General features: G+C 38.5%; 1 protein-coding gene across 12 annotated transcripts in view; it reads left to right on the top strand.

Annotated features, from left to right (window-relative positions):
- METTL4 (methyltransferase 4, N6-adenosine) overlaps positions 1–20,756 on the top strand; it is a 334,285-nt gene that overhangs the window by 11,005 nt on the left and 302,524 nt on the right. For 6 of the 12 annotated variants that reach the window (XR_014074590.1, XR_014074586.1, XR_014074589.1 and 3 more), the window contains 4 exons: positions 649–718; positions 6,888–7,062; positions 11,820–11,926; positions 12,310–12,401. Coding sequence is in view for 6 of the 12 variants with exons in the window: in XM_081561886.1 (XP_081418012.1) it covers positions 649–718; positions 6,888–7,062; positions 11,820–11,926; positions 12,310–12,401 (444 nt within the window). In the remaining 6 variants the exon portion in view is untranslated. Of the gene's footprint in view, positions 1–648; positions 719–6,887; positions 7,063–11,819; positions 11,927–12,306; positions 12,402–17,897; positions 20,375–20,756 lie in introns of those variants that run through there. The other 6 variants (XM_081561884.1, XM_081561883.1, XM_081561888.1 and 3 more) reach the window with 6 other exon arrangements.

The following is a 20,756-nucleotide window of genomic DNA, read 5'->3' as shown; positions in this document are numbered from 1 at the left end:
TTATATCAGTTAAAAAAATTGAAGTTTTATTTCATGTAAAAAGTAAAAAAATAAAAAGCAAAAAACCCCACATCCATCCTGTGTTTGAAAGGGCCATATTAATATGGCTGCCAAGACCTACATAGGGCATTTACAAATCATTGATGTCTAGCTAGGGGCTTCCCAGGTGGCACCAGTGGTAAAGAACCCACCTGCCAATGCAAGAGACAGAAGAGATGCGGGTTTGATCCCTGGGTTGGGAAGATCCCTGGGATGGGAAGATCTCCTGGAGGAGGGCATGGCAGTCCATTCCAGTATTCTTGCCTGGAGAATCCTATGGACAGAGGAGCCTGGCAGACTACAGTCCAAAGGGTCACAGAATCGGAAGTTACTGAAGTGACAGCACAGTGTCTAGCTAAGGGAGCTGTAGTTATTTTTAGGAACTGTGCAACAGGTGCAATTACATTAAAATCCCAGAGGTACTAAATTATAAGGGGAATCTCAATTTTTTTGGATGAATTATTCTATTTGAATAAATGCCACAAATCCTTTTGTTGCATGCCAGCATATTTGTGTCCGTAGTGAATGCACTTCTTGTTTAAGAACATGTTTAGTTTTTAAAGTGATACAAGTAGCAGGTATTTTCTGAAATCCTTTCTTTGTTTTCAGGTAAGAAAACATATGATGTGATTGTGATAGATCCACCATGGCAGAACAAATCAGTTAAAAGAAGTAACAGGTAAGTGTATCTGTTACATATGCTTTCTGAAAGCTATCGTTGTTTGTACATTATAGTTACATATACTGAAAGCATTACTTTGTGGTACAAAGTGTCTGAAAAACTAAAACACTTTAGTTTTAAAATTTTAATTCCATTAAGTAGGTAGGTTAAGTAGATAATTCTCTTAAACTAGAACTATATATAGGTATAAGAATGTTAAAAGTAATATATTTATTAAAGATGAAGGTTACTGACTGAATTAGTTGAGAAATGTTTCTATAACACCAAAAGGCAACATTTTTGCCTTCTTTGGGGCTTCCCTGGTGGCTCAGATGGTAAAGCATCTGCCTGCAATGCGGGAGACCTGGGTTTGATCCCTAGGTCGGGAACATTCCCTGGAGAAGGAAATGGCAACCCACTCCAGTACTCTTGCCTGGAAAATTCCATGGACAGAGGAGCCTGGTAGGCTACAGTCCATGGGGTTGCAAAGAGTTGGACATGACTGAGCAACTTCACCTTTCACTTTGCCTGCTTTGATATCAAATTCTAAAGTTTTGAAATATGTGCCAAAATATAGTATTCCTTAGTAATTTGCTATGAATGAAATTGTCTAATCCATTCTGAAATTTGTTTTAATTTATGCCACTGTTCAGTTTATGTAACCTTTTAGAGTGATAAGTTCAGTTAGTAAATAAGACAAAGTTAAATAGCTTTTCAAAAAACTAAAATTTTCCCTCTAGCTCCGGTGAGTGTCTTCAGTTATATTTCGTCTCACTCTTCAGTCTTCTAGACTGAACAATTTCTGTTACCTTGACTTAAACTTCATATGAAATTTCTTCTTCTCCACAGTTATCTCCCGTTTCCTTATGTTTTTTGTTTAGGAGCTGTACCAATAATTGGATTTTTTCCCTCTTAAAAGTTGAAAGGATCATACAAAGAATTCATGTATCTATTCTCTATATGTGTGTATTTGTGTGTGTGTAGATATCTGTATATATATGTAATTTTTTTCTGAACAGCTTGAGAATAAGTTATTTAGGTGAAAGAGTAAGTTACTCTGAAATATTTATTCTGTATTTCTTGAAAACAAAGATATTTTCTTATATAATCATAGTGCAGTAATCAAAATAGGTAACTAATTTTCCTTTTCAATTTTGTAGTTTTTTTTTATTAATAAGAATCATACAGGGAGATACTGTGATATGTGGAAATATCTTGTTCCCAGTTTTACCATCTGTGATAGGCGAAATACTGTTCTTTCCCTCCCCACCCCCTACCCCTGTTCCACACTCCCTTCCATGTCCTTATCTTAATCCCTAGAGTTTATGAGTATGTCAGGATACATGGCAAAGAGAAATTAAAGTTCCAAATGGAATTACGGCTGCCAAGGAAAGGAGATTACTATGCATTACATGGATAGGCCAGTCCATAGCATATTGCAGTGAGCGGCCGTGAGGAGGTACCCCACGTCCAAAGTCAGGAGCGGTGGCTGTGCTTCGTTGGAGTAGCCGTGAAGAGGTACCCTATGTCCAAGGTCAGGAGCAGCAGCTGCACTTTGCTGGACTGGCTGTGAGGAGATACCCCACGTCCAAGGTCAGAGAAACCCCAGTAAGATGGTAGGCACTGGAGCGGCTGTGAGGAGATACCCCCCGTCCAAGGGCAAAGGAGAAGCCCCAGCAAGATGGTAGGAGGGGTGAATTCATGTTTAGAATCAAACCCCATTCACGCCAGAGACCCTCAGAGGGCATAAACAAACCTTGTGTGTACCAGGACCCAGGTACCCCACAGAGACTGAGACAGAACTGTGAGCATCTCCTGTGGAGGAACAGGTGAGCAGTGGACTGCCACAGGGACAGGGGCTCTGGGTGCAGCAGACCTGGGTATGGTATAAGCCCTCTTGGAGGAGGTCACCATTAATACCAACAAAGAGCTGCCAGAACTTACACAGGACTAGGAAATAGACTCTTGGAGGGCACAAACAGAACCTTGTGCACCAGGACCCAGGAGAAAGAAGCAGTGACTCCACAAGAGACTGACCCAGACGTGCCTGTGAGTGTCCAGGAGTCTCCAGCGGAGGCATGGATCGGTGATGGCCTGCTGCAGGGTTGAGGGCACTGAGTGTAGCAGTACATGTATGGGATCTTTTGAAGGACGTCACCATTATCTTCATTACCTCCACCATAGTTTGGCCCCAGGTAAATAGCAGGGGTATCTCCTCTCAGCTGCTTGCAGCTCCAGTGCTGCGCAGCTGCCGCTCGCCACTCCAGCGCCACGCATTCAGGTATGACCTAAATCAAATCCCTTATGATTATACAGTGGAAGTGAGAAATAGATTTAAGGGACTAGATCTGATAGAGTGCCTGATGAATTATGGGTGGAGGTTCGTGACATTGTACAGGAGACAGGGAGCAAGACCATCCCCAAGAAAAAGAAATGCAAAAAGGCAAAATGGCTGTCTGAGGAGGCCTTACAAATAGCTGTGAAAAGAAGAGAAGCGAAAAGCAAAGGAGAAAAGGAAAGATATACCCATTTGAATGCAGAGTTCCAAAGAATAGCAAGGAGAGATAAGAAGGCCTTCCTCAGGGATCAGTGCAAAGAAATAGAGGAAAATAATAGAGTGGGAAAGACTAGAGATCTCTTCAAGAAAATTGGATACCAAGGGAACACTTCATGCAAAGATGGGCTCAATAAAGGACAGAAATGGTATGGACCTAACAGAAGCAGGAGATATTAAGAAGAGGTGGCAAGAATACACAGAAGAACTGTACAGAAAAGATCTTCACGATTCAGGTAATCACAATGGTGTGATCACTCACCTAGAGCCAGCCATCCTGGAACGTGAAGTCAAGTGGGCCTTAGAAATCATCACTACGAACAAAGCTAGTGGAGGAGATGGAATTCCAGTTGAGCTATTTCAAATCCTAAAAGATGATGCTGTGAAAGTGCTGCACTCAATATGCCAGCAAATCTGGAAAACTCAGCAATGGCCACGGGACTGGAAAAGGTCAGTTTTCATTCCAATCCCAAAGAAAGGCAATGCCAAAGAATGCTCAGACTACCACATGATTGCACTCATCTCCCACGCTAGTAAAGTAATGCTCAAAATTCTCCAAGCCGGGCTTCAGCAATACATGAATCGTGAACTTCCAGATGTTCAAGCTGGTTTTAGAAAAGGCAGAGGAACCGGAGATCAAATTGCCAACATCCACTGGATCATTGAAAAAGCAAGAGAGTTCCAGAAAAAACATCTATTTTTGCTTTACTGACTATGCCAAAGCCTTTGTGTATGTTACAATAAACTGTGGAAAATTCTTCAAGAGATGGGAATACCAGACCATCTGACCTGCCTCTTGAGAAATCTGTACGCAGGTCAGGAAGCAACAATTAGAACTGGACATGGAACAACAGACTGGTTCCAAATAGGAAAAGGAGTATGTCAAGGCTGTATATTGTCACCGTGCCTATTTAACTTATATGCAGAGTACATCATGAGAAACGCTGGGCTGGAGGAAGCACAAGCTGGAATCAAGATTGCTGGGAGAAATATCAATAACCTCAGATATGCAGATGACAGCACCCTTATGGCAGAAAGCAAAGAAGAACTAAAGAGCTTCTTGATGAAAGTGAAAAAGGAGAGTGAAAATGTTGACTTAAAGCTCAACATTCAGAAAGCTAAGATCATGGCATCCGGTCCCATCACTTCATGGCAAGTAGATGGGGAAACAGTGGCTGACTTTATTTTTCTGGGCTCCAAAATCACTGCAGATGGTGATTGTAGCCATGAAATTAAAAGATACTTACTCCTTGGAAGGAGTGTTATGACCAACCTAGACAGCATATTAAAAAGCAGAGATATTACTTTGCCAACAAAGGTCCATCTAGTCAAGGCTATGATTTTTCCAGCAGTCATCTATGGATGTGAGAGTTGGATTATAAAGAAAGCTGAGTGCCAAAGAATTGATGCTTTTGAACTGTGGTGTTGGAGAAGACTCTTGAGAGTTCCTTGGACTGCAAGGAGATCCAGCCAGTCCATCCTAAAGGAAATCAGTTCTGAATATTCATTGGAAGGACTTATGCTGAAGCTGAAACTCCAGTACTTTGGCCACCTGATGAGAAGAGCTGACTCATTTGAAAAAACCCTGATGCTGGGAAAGATTGAAGGCAGGAGGAGAAGGGGACAACAGAGGATGAGATGGTTGGATGGCATCACTGATTCAATGGACATGAGTTTGAGTAAAATCTGGGAGTTGGGGATAGACAGGGAGACCTGGCATGTTGCCGTCCGTGGGGTCATAAGGAATTGGACACGACTGAGCGACTGAACTGAACTAGCATATTTGTAGATAGGAGACCTAACTGAGGGAATATCTATTTTCTTTTCTGTTATTTTTCTCTTCTCTTTTCTTTTTCCCTCTTCTCCACCCATCCTCCCCCCAGTATTTTCTCCTCTTTCCTCCTTTAAAAGTGTGTAGTATGTAGAAAAACAACAATGAAAAGAAAATAAAAAGTAAAAGTGTATAGTATAAGCATATTTATAGTCTGACGGTAAGAAACTACTAGAGAGGTTGAAAATACAGAAGGAGGGGAGCACTTAGCATTACTGATAGACTAGAAGATGGGAATAAAAGAACACAGCTGAAGGGATAGCTTTAAACACATGAAACCATGCTGTTTCCTTTAAGAGAAAATTAAGAGAAATAGGTAAGTGAAGGTGTATAATGAGGGTTATTATACACCCTCATCATACACCTGGCAGAGAGTTAGGTGGTTGAAGGAGTCTGAAGACCTTTATTTTGACTGATATTTGAGTTAACTTCATCTGCCAAGAGTGTGTTTGGGCAAAGGACTTAAGAAGAGATGAGAATTTGTAGTAGTTGACCAAGGGTAAGTAAAATAATTGATGAGTAGTTTTGAGAGCCTGAGAATGGATTGCCAATTTTCAGTTTAGCATTTTTCTCCATCTGATATCTGATTTTTTTCTATATGAAGTTAGATAGAATTGTGTTGAAGTTGAATTTAAGATTGGAGGTTTGCAGGAGTTGTGGAGTGAAGGAGTAAGGGGGTGGGGATCATAGTGCATACAATTGTATTTATTTAGGGGAAGAATAGTTGAGCGGGCACTATATTTAGATTGTCCTTTGACATCACCCAGGACACTGGCAAGATTTATGTTGGCAAGGCATAAAGATCTCAGAACTTAAGTCTGAGTGTGGAGCATGAGGATGTAATGGGTTCCATAAGAAGGCTGGAGGCTAGATAGTGTAATTCTCAAAGAGAAGGGGGTTTCACACAAAGGTAGATGACTGACAGCCTGGAACTGGAGGAGAGCCAGGAGAATACCCACCTCTCCTCTCGTGGCTGTGTATGTTGGGATTGGACAAAGGACCACATTGGTTTAATGGGGTATCATGGAACAAGTAGAGTTCTAACAAGAGAAACTAGACTTTGTACTACTGATGGCCAGGAGGTCCAGGGCTATAGAAGTTTTTTGTAATGAAAGCATTAGTGTTTCAGAGAGCCCAGTAGAATTGATTGAAGGATGAAAGAAGCAGGATGATAGATTGAGTGTTGGAAATGTGGTGGGATATTGAGACAGTTCCCAGACTGTTAATGGGGTCTCTGGGCTTCCCAGATTGCGTTAGTGGTAAAGAACCTGCTTGCCAGTACGGGAGAAGTAAGAGACACGGGTTCGATCCCTGAGTTGGGTTGGGAAGATTCCCTGGAGGAGGGCATGGCAACCCACTCCAATATTCTTGCCTAGAGAATCCCATGGACAGGGGAGCCTGGTGGGCTACAGTGCATGGGGTCCCAAAAGATTTGGACACGACTTAGAGAATTCACAAGCACATGTGTAGTGTACAGATCATCACAAGATGATATTTGCTTAATTTTAAATGGTGTAAAAGCATATAGAAAATATTAGTAAAATTACTGAAATGTAATACATTCAGAAGTGATGAAGAAATATGGCCTGATCATTTTGAGTTAGTAAAAATGAAAAGTGGTATTTCCAACTTACCTGTAACAACATGTCCACTGGGTGTCACTATGGCTTTGTATTTAGTTACACAAATAAATAAATGTAGGAGCTTTGTGTTTGTGGAATCAGTGTTATACAGGTCTTCTCCCTGCTTATTTTTCTCTTTAGCAGTGAATTTTGCTAATATTTTTTTCTGTTTATTTTTAGATATAGTTATTTATCACCACTGCAGATAAAGCAGATACCTGTCCCTAAGCTGGCTGCTCCAAGCTGTCTCGTTGTTACGTGGGTGACAAATAAACAGAAGCACCTGCGTTTTGTCAAGGAAGAGCTTTACCCGTCTTGGTCTGTGGAAGTAGTTGCTGAATGGCACTGGGTAAAAGTAAGCTCCAAAGTTAACATATTTGTTAACTTTATTTGTTCATAAGGTTCAATGTACAAAGTCACATAAAGGTAGCACCTACTTTTTAATGTTTAACATGGCATCACTCTACTTCTTCAGCATGGTCTAATTAAAACATTTACTTTGCTGCTAAATACCTTTGTCTTCTTATTCTCAAGGCTTTTTACCTGTTTGTTCAGTATCTTTTTGGAGTAGAACCCCAAACTTCTGGTCTTAGGAAATCACCCAGATAGATACCAGGATGACATTTTAAAAAGCTCTGAAGGACTGTAGTTTAAGAGACAACAAGCAAAAACCTTGAGGGATTTGTCCATCACTAAACATAGAAATTGTCTTACTGTTTATCTTCTTCCTCTTTACTCATCCAAAATTTCAGCTGCCCTTTGTGACTTCTTTTTCTTTTTTTTTCTTTGTCATTTCTTCCCCTTACATTGCTGGGGATGGAAGGGAAAATAGCAAAGAAACCTAGTGTGGAAGAGTTGGGAAAATGCTGGAAGCAAGGCCTTTTATACTGTGAATCTTAACTGTGTTCCTTAGTGCTTGTTTTTGAAAGAAATGATTCCAACTCCTTGATGAGTTGAAAGATCTTTAATATTAATCTTTGCTTGGTTTCAAGAATACCAAAAAAATATAGAAAAGTCATGCATCAGTTCAAAGTTCATTGGCTATCCTTTTAAAAGTACACTGTCTACTTAAATGAATTTCACAAAAGTCATCCTAAATTTTAAAAAGACAAACCAGGTTTTATGGACTGAATATCTAACATTTATAACACTGGTCTATCCTTTTTAGACACAGGAGAAGTCTATTTTTAATGTGCTTTGTAGTTTACTGGAGTATTTTCTGAAAGATGTGTACATTGTTTATTTGCACCAATTTTATGACACTTGGCAAACAAGTGCTTATAGTTTGTTTGCTTTTACAGTTGTACTTTGGGCTTCAGTTCAGTTCAGTTCAGTCGCTCAGTCATGTCCGACTCTTTGCAACCCCATGAATCGCAGCACGCCAGGCCTCCCTGTCCATCACCAACTCCCAGAGTTTACCCAAACTCGTGTCCATTGAGTCGGTGATGCCATCAAGCCACTCATCCGCTGTTGTCCCCTTCTCCTCCTGCCCCCAATCCTTCCCAGCATCAGGGTCTTTTCCAATGAGTCAACTCTTCGCATGAGGTGGCCAAAGTATTGGAGTTTCAGCTTCAACATCAGTCCTTCCAATGAACACCCAGGGTTGGTCTCCTTTAGGATGGACTGGTTGGATTTCCTTGCAGTCCAAGGGACTCTCAAGAGTCTTTTCCAACACCATAGTTCAAAAGCATCAATTCTTTGGCGCTCAGCTTTCTTTATAGTCCACCTCTCACATCCATACTTGACTACTGGAAAAACCATAGCCTTGACTAGACGAGCCTTTGTTGGCAAAGTAATGTCTCTGCTTTTTAATATGCTATCTAGGTTGGCAATAACTTTCCTTGCAAGGAGTAAGTGTCTTTTAATTTCATGGCTGCAGTCACCATCTGCAGTGATTTTGGAGCGCAGAAAAATAAAGTCTGACACTGTTTCCACTGTTTCCCCATCTCTTTGCCATGAAGTAATGGGACTGGATGCCATGATCTTAGTTTTCTGAATGTTGAACTTTAAGCCAACTTTTTCACTCTCCTCTCTCACTTTCATCAAGAGGCTTTTTAGTTCCTCTTCACTTTCTGCCAAAAGGGTGGTGTCATCTGCATATCTGAGGTTACTGATGTTTCTCCCAGCAATCTTGATTCCAGCTTGTGCTTCATTCAGCCCAGCGTTTCTCATGCTGTACTCTGCATATAAGTTAAATAAGCATGGTGACAATATACAGCCTTGACGTACTCCTTTTCCTATTTGGAAACAGTCTGTCGCTCCATGTCCAGTTCTAACTGTTGCTTCCTGGCCTGCGTACAGGTTTCTTAAGAGGCAGGTCAGGTGGTCTGGTATTCCCATCTCTTGAAGAATTTTCCACAGGTTGTTTGATCCACACAGTCAAAGACTTTGGCATATTCAATAAAGCAGAAATAGATGTTTTTCTGGAACTCTCTTGCTTTTTCAGTGATCCAGCAGATGTTGGCAATTTGATCTCTGGTTCCTCTGCCTTTTCTAAAACCAGCTTGAACATCTGGAAGTTCACGGTTCACATATTGCTAAAGCCTGGCTTGGAGAATTTTGAGCATTACTTTGCTAGCATGTGAGATGAGTGCAATTGTGCAGTAGTTTGAGCATTTTTTGGCATTGCCTTTCTTTGGGATTGGGATGAAAACTGACCTTTTCCAGTCCTGTGGCCACTGCTGAGTTTTCCAAATTTGCTGGCATATTGCGTGCAGCACTTTCACAGCATCATCTTTTAGGATTTGAAATAGCTCAACTGGAATTCCATCTCCTCCACTAGCTTTGTAGTGATGCTTCCTAAGGCCCACTTGACTTCACATTCCAGGATGGCTGGCTCTAGGTGAGTGATAACACCATCGTGATTATCTGAATCGTGAAGATCTTTTTTGTACAGTTCTTCTGTGTATTCTTGCCACCTCTTCTTAATATCTCCTGCTTCTGTTAGGTCCATACCATTTCTGTCCTTTATCGAGCCCATCTTTGCATAAAATGTTCCCTTGGTATCTCTAATTTTCTTGAAGAGATCTCTAGTCTTTCCCATTCTGTTGTTTTCCTCTATTTCTTTGCATTGATCCCTGAGGAAGGCCTTCTTATCTCTCCTTGCTATTCTTTGGAACTCTGCATAACACCATCGTGATTATCTGAATCGTGAAGATCTTTTTTGTACAGTTCTTCTGTGTATTCTTGCCACCTCTTCTTAATATCTCCTGCTTCTGTTAGGTCCATACCATTTCTGTCCTTTATCGAGCCCATCTTTGCATAAAATGTTCCCTTGGTATCTCTAATTTTCTTGAAGAGATCTCTAGTCTTTCCCATTCTGTTGTTTTCCTCTATTTCTTTGCATTGATCCCTGAGGAAGGCCTTCTTATCTCTCCTTGCTATTCTTTGGAACTCTGCATTCAAATGGGTATATCTTTCCTTTTCTCCTTTGCTTTTCGCTTCTCTTCTTTTCACAGCTATTTGTAAGGCTTCCTCAGACAGTCATTTTGCTTTTTTGCATTTCTTTTTCTTGGGGATGGTCTTGCTCCCTGTCTCCTGTATAATGTCACGAACCTCCACCCATAGTTCATCAGGCACTCTGTCTATCAGATCTAGTCCCTTAAATCTATTTCTCTCTTCCACTGTATAATCGTAAGGGCTTTGATTTAGGTCATACCTGAATGGTCTAGTGGTTTTCCCTACTTTCTTCAATTTAAGTCTGAATTTGGCAATAAGGAGTTCATGATCTGAGCCACAGTCAGCTCCGGGTCTTTGGCCTTATCTCTGGTTGATTTGCTATAGGATCGTTATGGGCATATAAAACTCCATCCTACTCTCTCTGTTACGACAGTCCTTTCATAGTCAGAAACTGGGGCCAAAGTCATGACAAGGTTACCTTCTGAAATTAAAACCAGTAAAATGTTAATATATGAAAACTAAGACTGTTCATTTCTGGTAGTAATAAGTTCTAAGAGGTGGTATGATGGTTTAAAACAAAAATATGTTTTATGAAATACTTATTAGGTGTTTGCACATATTGTTACATCAGTTGGGGCAATCTGCATTGAGTATAAAGGACATCCAAAGCATCAGAATTTGCCAGTGTTTATACAGCACTGTGTGGAATAGCTGCTGCTATTGGTAGGCCCTAGAGGTGATAAAAGGACTTTACTGGTTTGGTTTTTAGGTACCTTGATATACGCTAAAGGATTCCATAGAGGATAGATATGAGTATTATGATAGTCAAAATATCTGCCTCCATGCTTGATTAACGAATATTGTTTTAAATTGTGTTTTGAGTTTGATTAGTTAGAATGAGTCTGATCAATCACTCTAGGATGAAATGATGAGATTGAATTTCTAGATTTATAATGCCAAGAGGTTAGAACTTGCATTGTCTGTCTCATCAGTCCCCAAGCTACTTTCATTATTAATTTTACCTCTTGACAGTATTTAATGACACTGTTTCCTATAAATAAAGGAAACCACTTTATTGTAATGTACTTAATCACATTGCCAGTAATACAGGTAAATGTTATTTGAATGAAGAAATGAATAAATGATGGCATGGTTTCTAGTAACATATTTTAAAGAAAAACCAAGAGTTTTATGTGCAAGATGATAGAAATTTAAAATAATTTTTTAGTCATGTAAAGCTGCCCTGCCCACTATGGTATGGTATGGTATGGTATGTGTCACTAGCTATGTGTAGATCTTCAGCACTTAAAAGGTGACTGGTCCACATTGAGATGAGGTGATAAACATCACATGTAAGTCTTCTGGACTTAAAATACTTAATATGAAAGACTGTAACATACCTCAGTAATTTTTTGAATTGACTACATACTAAAATGATAATATTTTATATATGTTAGATTAAGTTAAAAATAATTTAAAATTAAAATATAGTTAAAATGAAGTTTGCCTCATTCTTGCTTTTTTAAATGTTGGTACTAGAAATTTTAAATTACATGGGTGGCTTCCATCTGTGGCCCACATTATATTTTTATTGGATAGCAGTAGCCTTGAGGTTTAATAATTCTTTTTCTTTGATAGAAGGAAAAAAAAAATCCTTTTCCTGGATATTTACAGGTGTATGGGTTGTTTTTGTTTCTATCTCCTTTTTGTCAGATCACCAGTTCAGGAGAGTTTGTGTTCCCATTAGATTCTCCACACAAAAAGCCTTATGAAGGTCTTGTACTGGGAAGAGTTCGAGAAAAAGCTGCTTTACTGTTAAGGTAGGAAGGGTGATTTTTCAAAATTGTATAAATGTGTCAATTTTCAGGCTTTCAAAAATTAACACAGTAATCATTGGTTTTCCTTAATTTTCACATTTTTGAAAATCTGGAAATGGCCCAGACAAGAAAAGTGTGACTGCTAATGGCACATGAAATTGTACATTATTATTTGCCTTATCTAATGTGTAATAGTCATTATTGTAGAAGAGGAAACTATCTGAAATTTCTTAATACTTATATTGTTGATTTCCGTTATTATTTCTCTTCTTAAACTTATTATAAATGCAGATGCTATTTGACAGGTGTAAAGAAATCAAGGCAACTATGGCTGAAATGTAATAAATTGTCCTTTAAAATACAATTACGTTGTTCTGTTTCAGTAGGAATGCAGATGTAAAAGAGCTGCCCATTCCAGACCACAAGTTGATTGTCAGTGTGCCCTGTACGCTCCATTCACATAAGCCACCTCTTGCTGGTACGTTTCTATAAAATAGAATTGTTATGGCTTCTGTGAAATTGACAGAAGGATTGAACGTTGCATTTGAATGGTCTAGAGATTTGGAAATTCAATCAGATATGTGTTATTTTAATTAATATTCTAAAATCATATAGCAGAATTTGTGAAATAGAGAATAGATTTTTTTTTTTCTTTTTTGCTCCAGAAACCTTTTATTGTTTGCATTTGGTCCCTGGCTTTGGGGTAAGGGCTCCAGGTGGTTAACCAGCTGCTGGTTAACCACGGAGGGGCTCAGCCAGAGGCCCTGACACCAGGGAGGGGAGCCTGGCCTCCGAGGGGAGCTGGGCTCGCTGGCCTGTTGTGCTGTGGGAGCGTCAGCCTTTCCAGGAGGCACCAACCTGGCTGGCCTATGGAGGTTGGTCAGGTGGTCACCACATCCAGGAGGTGGCACTTCAGAAAGGCACAGAGATGGGGGATCTATGTGGGCAGAACCCAGGGTGTGCAGATCCAGAGCGGCCTGGTTCAAGTCCTTCTCCAGGCCCGTGGCAGCATCCAGTGCTTTGTCCCACTTGTCTGGGGGCGGCTCGGGCGTGTCAGGGAAGAGGAGGACGCCGCTGCTGCCGCTGTGCTGGCTCTGCATCTTCAGAGGCTGCTGGGCCAGCACAAGGGAGGAGCGGGGTCGGGAGCCCTCCAGGGGCACATCGTGGCCTCGAATCAAAGCCCACTCTCTGGTGGGTGTCGGAGACCTGTCCACCAGTGGCTGACCACAGCCTCTGCTGGGCGGAATAATTCTCATGGGTCTGGGACTGCATCATCATGGTCGGCAGTAAGGAGCTCACCACAAAAATGGTGCTGAATGGTCTTGGAGGTTGTGACCTGAAAGAAGTCTGGAGGGTGGCTGGAAAAAGGGTCTGTTAAGTCCAAACTCTGTTGAAGTGGAGATGGAGCCGTGTGAACACCCAGGGGACTGTGTAGACTTGTCTTACCTTACCTCAATCTTTCCTCTCCCACCGTGTTTTAGGGTCCCCTGACTAATGGGGCTCTTATCCCATCACTGGCGCAACCGAGTGAAGACTGGTGGTACATCTGAGGACTGTAGTTCTGGGGGCTTTATTGTACTGTCAGGGCTCCACCCCTTGCTTGTTCTAAAGCCTAGAGCTTAGAAAGCAGTCAGAGAGACGCTATATAATTCCCTTGATATATGGTAGACAGTCTCAGTTTTATGTTGAGTAGTGTTGCTTTTCTGAACCGTTGGAAAGGTAGTTGCTGTATCCTGCAGTTCTTACTAGTCTTAATGCTTTAGTATGATGTTCATCATTTAATGAAACTGAACAGCAAAGAATAGTGGAAAGTTTTGGCTTTTCAGATTGACCTAAAAGGACCTTGAATCCTGGGTCTGCTACTTGAGCAAGTTACTCATAATTTTCCACCTCAGAGTTGTCATTTGAAGAGGGAATAATGATATTTAGTCTTTCAGAGTTGTGAGGATTGGTTGCATTTGAAAGTCTGTCACATATAGTAGAAGATCAGTAAATGCTGTTTTTCAACTGAAAGAATAAAAAAATAGGAAGGAATATAGGTCCTTGAGAAATACTGAATTTGTTCACGTGACATGAAAGTTCATGAGCTAGGATACATAGGAAGGTGAATTCACATTCCCAAAAGGATGTTTATTGGTAGCACTCCAGATTTCTCGTATCTTAGATTGCTTACGCAGAAGAGTCTTTAGTGTTAATTCATTTGAGAAATATTCAGATGTCTACCTGTTGATCCATTTTTTGACCTAGAGGGATTTTCAGTGAATAATTGCCTTTAAACTTTGGACTGTGATAGATTCTTTAATGCAAGTAAACATTTGACTTAAATGGAAAGTCTGTACTGTTCTTTGAGAAAAAAATTATGTTTGCTACCAGTTATACTCAGTGGAGGAAATCTAAGTTGTATTCTCATTTGAATTTTCTTTATCATTTGGTGAGTATCAAAGTTTAATAAAGAGTTTGTCTTTAGGGCTTATTTTTTTTTACTTTTAAAAATCCAAAAGCCAGACCCAAAAAACCTTTCACTCCCAAATGATAGTTAAACTGTTTCTCAATTCATTTTACATAGATTATGTTTAAAGATGAGTCTTAACATACAAGGTCTTATAAAATAGTGATTAAAATTAGTGTTTTATTACTATTAATAAAATTAGCACAACATTTTATAGCTTGTATTTATGAAGCGCAGTTCTTCTGTATTCCCAGTAGAGAGCAGCACAAACACGTTTTTAGGATTGAGAATATTTGAAAAGAAAAGTTAGATTTTCAGGGGAAAATTTTTGCATGATTCAATATATGTAATCCTTATGTTTTGGTTAAGTATTGGTAGACAAGAAGTATTTATAATCCTTTATTTTTGAGTTCATGTTTCTGTATAGCAAGTGTCTGTTTTGGATGTAGAGCTACATAAAGCCATCAGAAAGCAACTTGCAGATTTCTGCAGTATATTTTACTCTGAAATTATAACCCTAGGATTTGGTATAATACATGCTCTCTATATAATGCTTAGAACTTTTACATGTAAATGTTCTTAAAGTGCTTTTTGCAAATTCACAGAGTGAAATATTCTCTCCTTAGCTTCTAAAAACACCAAGGTGTTTTTTTTTTTAAAACAACTTTTAGTTTGTTATTTCTACTGCAAAATGTAAAAAACACCAAATTGGCAGCATATTCCATTTCAAAATGATACATTTACTCTTTTTAAGTTTTGAAATTTCTTCCTATAGATTGAAACATAAGCCAACAATAGCTATGGCTTTCCAGCCTAATGTAAATTTATAATCTTTTAAGTTTAAAGATTTAAGGTAGGAAAATAATGAAATAAAAGTATTTGAATCAAAATTTTGTTTTTCATATTGCTTTTTAGAGGAATTTCTGTTTCTTTTCACTGCTTTACTCACTAACAGTTTGTATCTGAAGTGTTAAATGCAGTTTGATGAGATTCTATGCACTGACATTTGAGTACTTTTCCCCCAGCTGCATCTTGCTCCCAAGGAGAAGGGGAATGAACTGGCTATATATGAATTATTTCCTCTCCAGTGGTTAGAAGTATGTTTTACTAATGCCAGATGTTATGTAATTATTTATATATGTGTCATATTTAAATTTATACATGTGAATTTACTTTTAAAAATTGAGATAAAACATTTCCATTAATTTGCCTCTGTTTCTTTTGCTTTGTTTTGAAATTAAACATATGTAGTTAGCATTATAAAAACATTACTCCTTGATTTTCTGTGTTTTGCAACTAAAAAGGAAAAAAGTGATGCCAAAATGTGTTCCATTGATAAAGTGGGAGGTGATAGATGGGTTTAGGTTTTATGTATTTTTTTTCACTTCAAATACCTGGCCATCTTTTTCTGTTAGTTTGTGAAGTCTTAGAAAACATGGATATCTATTTCTTTAGTTAAGTCCCATAGCACTTATAATGGGTGCTCAGAAATAGTAAACATTTTTGATTGGCTGATTCCAGTTTGGATTCCAGTTTAAAATGTCAAAGTAGAGTCGTTAACATCTTTGTACTGAAGAACTGAACAAACAAGCAGAAACAAGAAAACAAAACCTTGCTTCAGTATAACATTGCTGCTGCTGCTAAGTCGGTTCAGTTGTGTCCGACTCTGTGTGACCCCATAGACGGCAGCCCACCAGGCTTCCCCGTCCCTGGGATTCTCCAGGCAAGAACACTGGAGTGGGTTGACATTTCCTTCTCCATGCATGAAAGTGAAAAGTGAAAATGAAGTCGCTCAGTTGTGTCTGACCCTTAGCGACCCCATGGACTGTAACCTACCAGGTTCCTCCATCCATGGGATTTTCCAGGCAAGAGTACTGGAGTGGGTTGCCATTGCCTTCTCCTCAGTATAATGTTGCTGCTGCTGCTGCTAAGTTGCTTCAGTCGTGTCCGACTCTGTGCGACCCCATGGACGGCAGCTCACCAGGCTCCGCCGTCCCTAGGATTCTCCAGGCAAGAATACTGGAGTGGGTTGCCATTTCCTTCTCCAGTGCATGAAAGGGAAAAGTGAAAGTGAAGTCACTCAGTCGTGTCCGACTCTTAGCGACCCCATGGACTGTAGTCTACCAGGCTCCTCCTTCCATGGGATTTTCCAGGCAAGAGTACTGGAGTAGGGTGCCATTGTCTTCTCCGAGTGTAATGTTAGACCACTTTAAAAGTGAGTTGAGGCTGGTGAGGCATTGAATTCATGGGACAAAACATGGAAAAGTGATATAAAAGTTTATTATCCTTTAAGACTCTGGGGAAATCTTCCTCACTCAAGTTTAGTAGCATTTAGTTATATACTTACGAAAGGACTAGAAGTCTCATGTTAGCATCTCCTAGAAGCTATCAAAGCCCAGATTTGAGTTTGTTTGAGTTGTAGGCAATGAATACTTTTGATTCTTTGGTTTTTGATAGACAGGATCAGTGCTTTCAGACAATTATTTTGTTGTGAGAGCAACTAAAGAACATTATGAAATATAAAATTTTTCATATATTACCTTTTAAATCTAACCTCTATGAAGTATTTCTAAGGAACCCTTATCATTCCTAAAGAGAATTTGATGGATTTATTTGAAGCTCAATCTTATAAAGCCATTAGGAACTATATTTTGTCTGTTCTAATGACTTTTCATACTTGAATTGTTATTTTCATACTAAGTTGAGGAATAAATATATACCAAAAAAAATACAGCTAACCAGCAACATGATCAAGGTTAAACTGATTAAATATTTATCATTCAAATGAGCATGTGCTTAAAAAAAAAGCTTCTGTTAGTGTAGATTATAGCTATTTAGCCAGTGTAAAGATGAGATGCCATTTTCCCAGCAAAATACAATTTTCAGTAGTTATGAATATATTGAACAAGGAATATTTAACTGTGGAAATAATACAGTGAAATTTTAGGTAAAGAAGTATCTGTAATTTGGAAGTGAAGGAGTGTTCTCAGTACTGTCAAGTTATAACTGAGGAGGTTAAGAGTTATTTGTTAGATATATGTTCTGAATATTTATCTGTGTGTCCAACTCTTAACGCTAAAGTATGCTTTTTGGAGACTTAACATTAATATTTATCTTAGTTTGTAAAATGGATTGTCTTTGCATTATTCCTATATACTTTTGTCCATGCATGGATTACATTTATTAAAAAATAAATTAAGCTAGTACTCAGGAGCTATGTCAGCATTATTGGAAAACTGAAAAGTCACTGGTGTGGGTGTTAAAATCCTCATTTCTCCTCTACAAATGAAAACTGATAAATCAGGACTATTGAAAGTTCTGATGGTATTTTTCTCAGTCTCAAGGGTGCTTCTTTCAAACGACTTTTTAACTATAAATAGTGAAGTCTGTGATGAAATCCTTGAAATTAACTTGCTGTTTTTCTTTTTTAAGGAAACATCTCTGCTTTTCTCCTCTTAACTACTAAAGGATGTTGATTCCTTCCTTAATAATAATTTTTTTTTTTCTTTTCTCTTTTTTGGACAGAGGTTCTAAAAGACTATATCAAGCCAGAGGGAGAATGTTTGGAATTGTTTGCTCGAAATTTACAACCAGGTTGGACTAGTTGGGGCAATGAAGTTCTCAAATTTCAACACATGGATTATTTTGTTGCTCTGAAGTCTAAAAGCTGACTAGGCTCTTAAAGTTGTGTTTTTCTTCAGTTTTTCCTCACTCCTTCTCCTTTCATTCTGATTGATATTTTCCTTTTTTTTTTTTTTTTTACCAACCAGTATGCTTAGAGATGTAAACAGAACTTCGTTTTTCAGCAAAGTTACTAGAAGTGACTGACTGTCATATAATTTCAAGATGAATTTTACTTCAGGTGCACTAGTATTCCACATTATTGTGGACTCTACAAATAAAGAGGTAAGCAGTTAGAAAGAAGGCAAGACTTTGTTATTGAAAAAGTTCAGAAAGCATGCATTATGGACCTGAAGCCATAATTCTGCATATGGATATGTTTTGTTTAGCCCATATGGTGTTGTAAAAAAATTTTTGAACCATCAGAGAATTTCGGGAAATCAGGAAATTTCACATACTAAGTCTTTAATCATCAGAAACTCGGGCTATACAGTAGTCTGTACTTTTTCCTGACATCAGTCTGTGGGACTCAGTGATGCCAACTCATTTGGGAAGGACCATGTACCTCTCCAGTTTACTTCGGTAACCTTGCCCCATGCCAATCAGTTATATGTTCTACTTGACCCCTGTACAACCTGAATTTAGAACTTCTTGTTTAGTGTTACATTCTGGAAAACATTCAAAGACCTGTCAACTACCGCATCATTGTACTGAGTTCATGAGATTTTTTTTTTTTTGGAGGGTTTTAAATTGCATTCACGGTCACTTTTCAAGTACTTTTTAGTTTTGCTTGTTCCACTAGAAGGAAAAAAAAATTCTTGCAATGTTAGAAAGTAAACATTGCTTAGACTTAATTGATATTTATAGACTATTCCATCTGAAAGCAGCAGGATACGTATTCTTCTCTAGTGCACTTGGAACACTCTGTAGAATGGATCACATGCTGGGTCTCAAAACAAACCTCAGAAAATTTTAAAAAGTTGAAATCACATCAAACATATTTTCCAACCACAATGCTATGAGATTAGAAATCAACTACAAGAAAAAAACTAGTAAAAATTCCAAAAACTATGATATGCTGATGAAAGAAATAGAATATGACACAAACAGATGGAAAGACACACTGGTCTTGGATGGGAAGAATCAATATTGTCAAAATTACTCTACTACCCAAGGCAATGTACAGATTCAGTGCAATCCCTAACAGATTACCAATAGAATTTTTCACAGAGCTGGAACAAAAATTTTAAAATTTGTATGGAAATGTGAAAAACTCAGGATATCCAAAGCAATTCTGACAAAGAAAAATGGAGTTGGAGAAATCGGGCTCCCTGACTTCAAACTATACTACAAAGCTACAGTAATCAAAGCAGTATTGTACTGGGACAGAAGCAGAAATATAGATCAATGGAACAAGATAGAATGCCTAGATATAAACCCACGCACCTATGGTTAGTTAATCTACAATAAAGGAGGCAAGAATATACAATGGAGAAAAGACAGTCTCTTTGGTAAGTGACGCTGGGAACACAGCTATATATTAAAGAATGAAGTTAGAATATTCTCTAACACTGTACACAAAAGTAAACTCAAAGTGGATTAAAGGCCAAAATGTAACACCAGATACTATAAAACTCTTATAGGAAGACATAGGCAGACGAGTCTTTGACATAAATTGCAGCAATATGTTTTTGGATCTACCTCATAGACTAATGAAAGTAAAACTGAAAATACAGAAGTGGGACCCAATTAAGCTTAAAAGCTTTTGTACAGTAAAGGCAACCATAAGCAAAGTGAAAAGACAGCTCACAGAATGAAAGAATATATTAATATTTGCAAGTGAAGTGACCAACAGAGATTAATCTCCAAAATAATACAAACAGCTCTTGCAGCTCAATATCAAAAAACCAAAAATAACCCAGTCAAAAAAAAAGCAGGTCTAAATAGGCATGTCTCTAAAAAATACATACAGATGGCCAAAAAACACATGTAAAGATGCTCAGCATTGCTAATTTTTTAGAGAAATGAGGTATCACCTCACACTGGTCAGAATGACCATCATCAAAAGTCTACAAACAATAGAAGAGGGTGTGGAGAAAAGGGAACCCTCCTGCAGTGTTGGGAATGTAAATTGATAGAACCACTATGGAGAATAGTATGGACATTCTTTAAAAAAACAAAATCTACCATATGATCCAGTAATCCCACTCCTGGGCTCATATCCAGAGAAAACCATAGTTCAAAAAGATATGTGCACCCCAGTGTTCATTGTGGCACTATTCACAGCAGTCAATATATGGAAGCAGCCTAAATGTCCATTGACAGAGGAATGGATAAAGATGTGGTACATGTACAGTGGACTGTTAGCCATAAAAAAGAAATAATACCATTTGCAGCAATGTGGATGGACCTAGAGATTATCATACTAAGTGAAATAAGTCAGAGAAAGAAAAGTAGCATATGATACCACTTATATGAAATCTAAAAAGTTGATACAAATGAATTTATTTACAAAACAGAAACAGACTTAACAGTCTTCGAAAACAAATATATGGTTAGCAAAGGAGAAAGGCTGACAGGAGGAATAAATTAGGAGTTTGGGATTAACAAATACACAAAATAGATAATCAACAAGGACCTACTGTATAGTACAGGGAACTATACTCAGTGTTCTATAATAACCTATATGGGAAAAGAATGGATGTATATATGTGTATAATTGAATCACTTTGCTGTACACTTGAAACTAACAACATTGTAAAT

This window comes from Giraffa tippelskirchi, chromosome 14, assembly GCF_054371585.1.
Source record: "Giraffa tippelskirchi isolate mGirTip1 chromosome 14, T2T-mGirTip1v1.2.pri, whole genome shotgun sequence".
NCBI lineage: Eukaryota > Metazoa > Chordata > Mammalia > Artiodactyla > Giraffidae > Giraffa > Giraffa tippelskirchi.
Note: the sequence above shows the minus strand (reverse complement) of the source record. Positions and strands in the feature narration are given on the sequence as shown.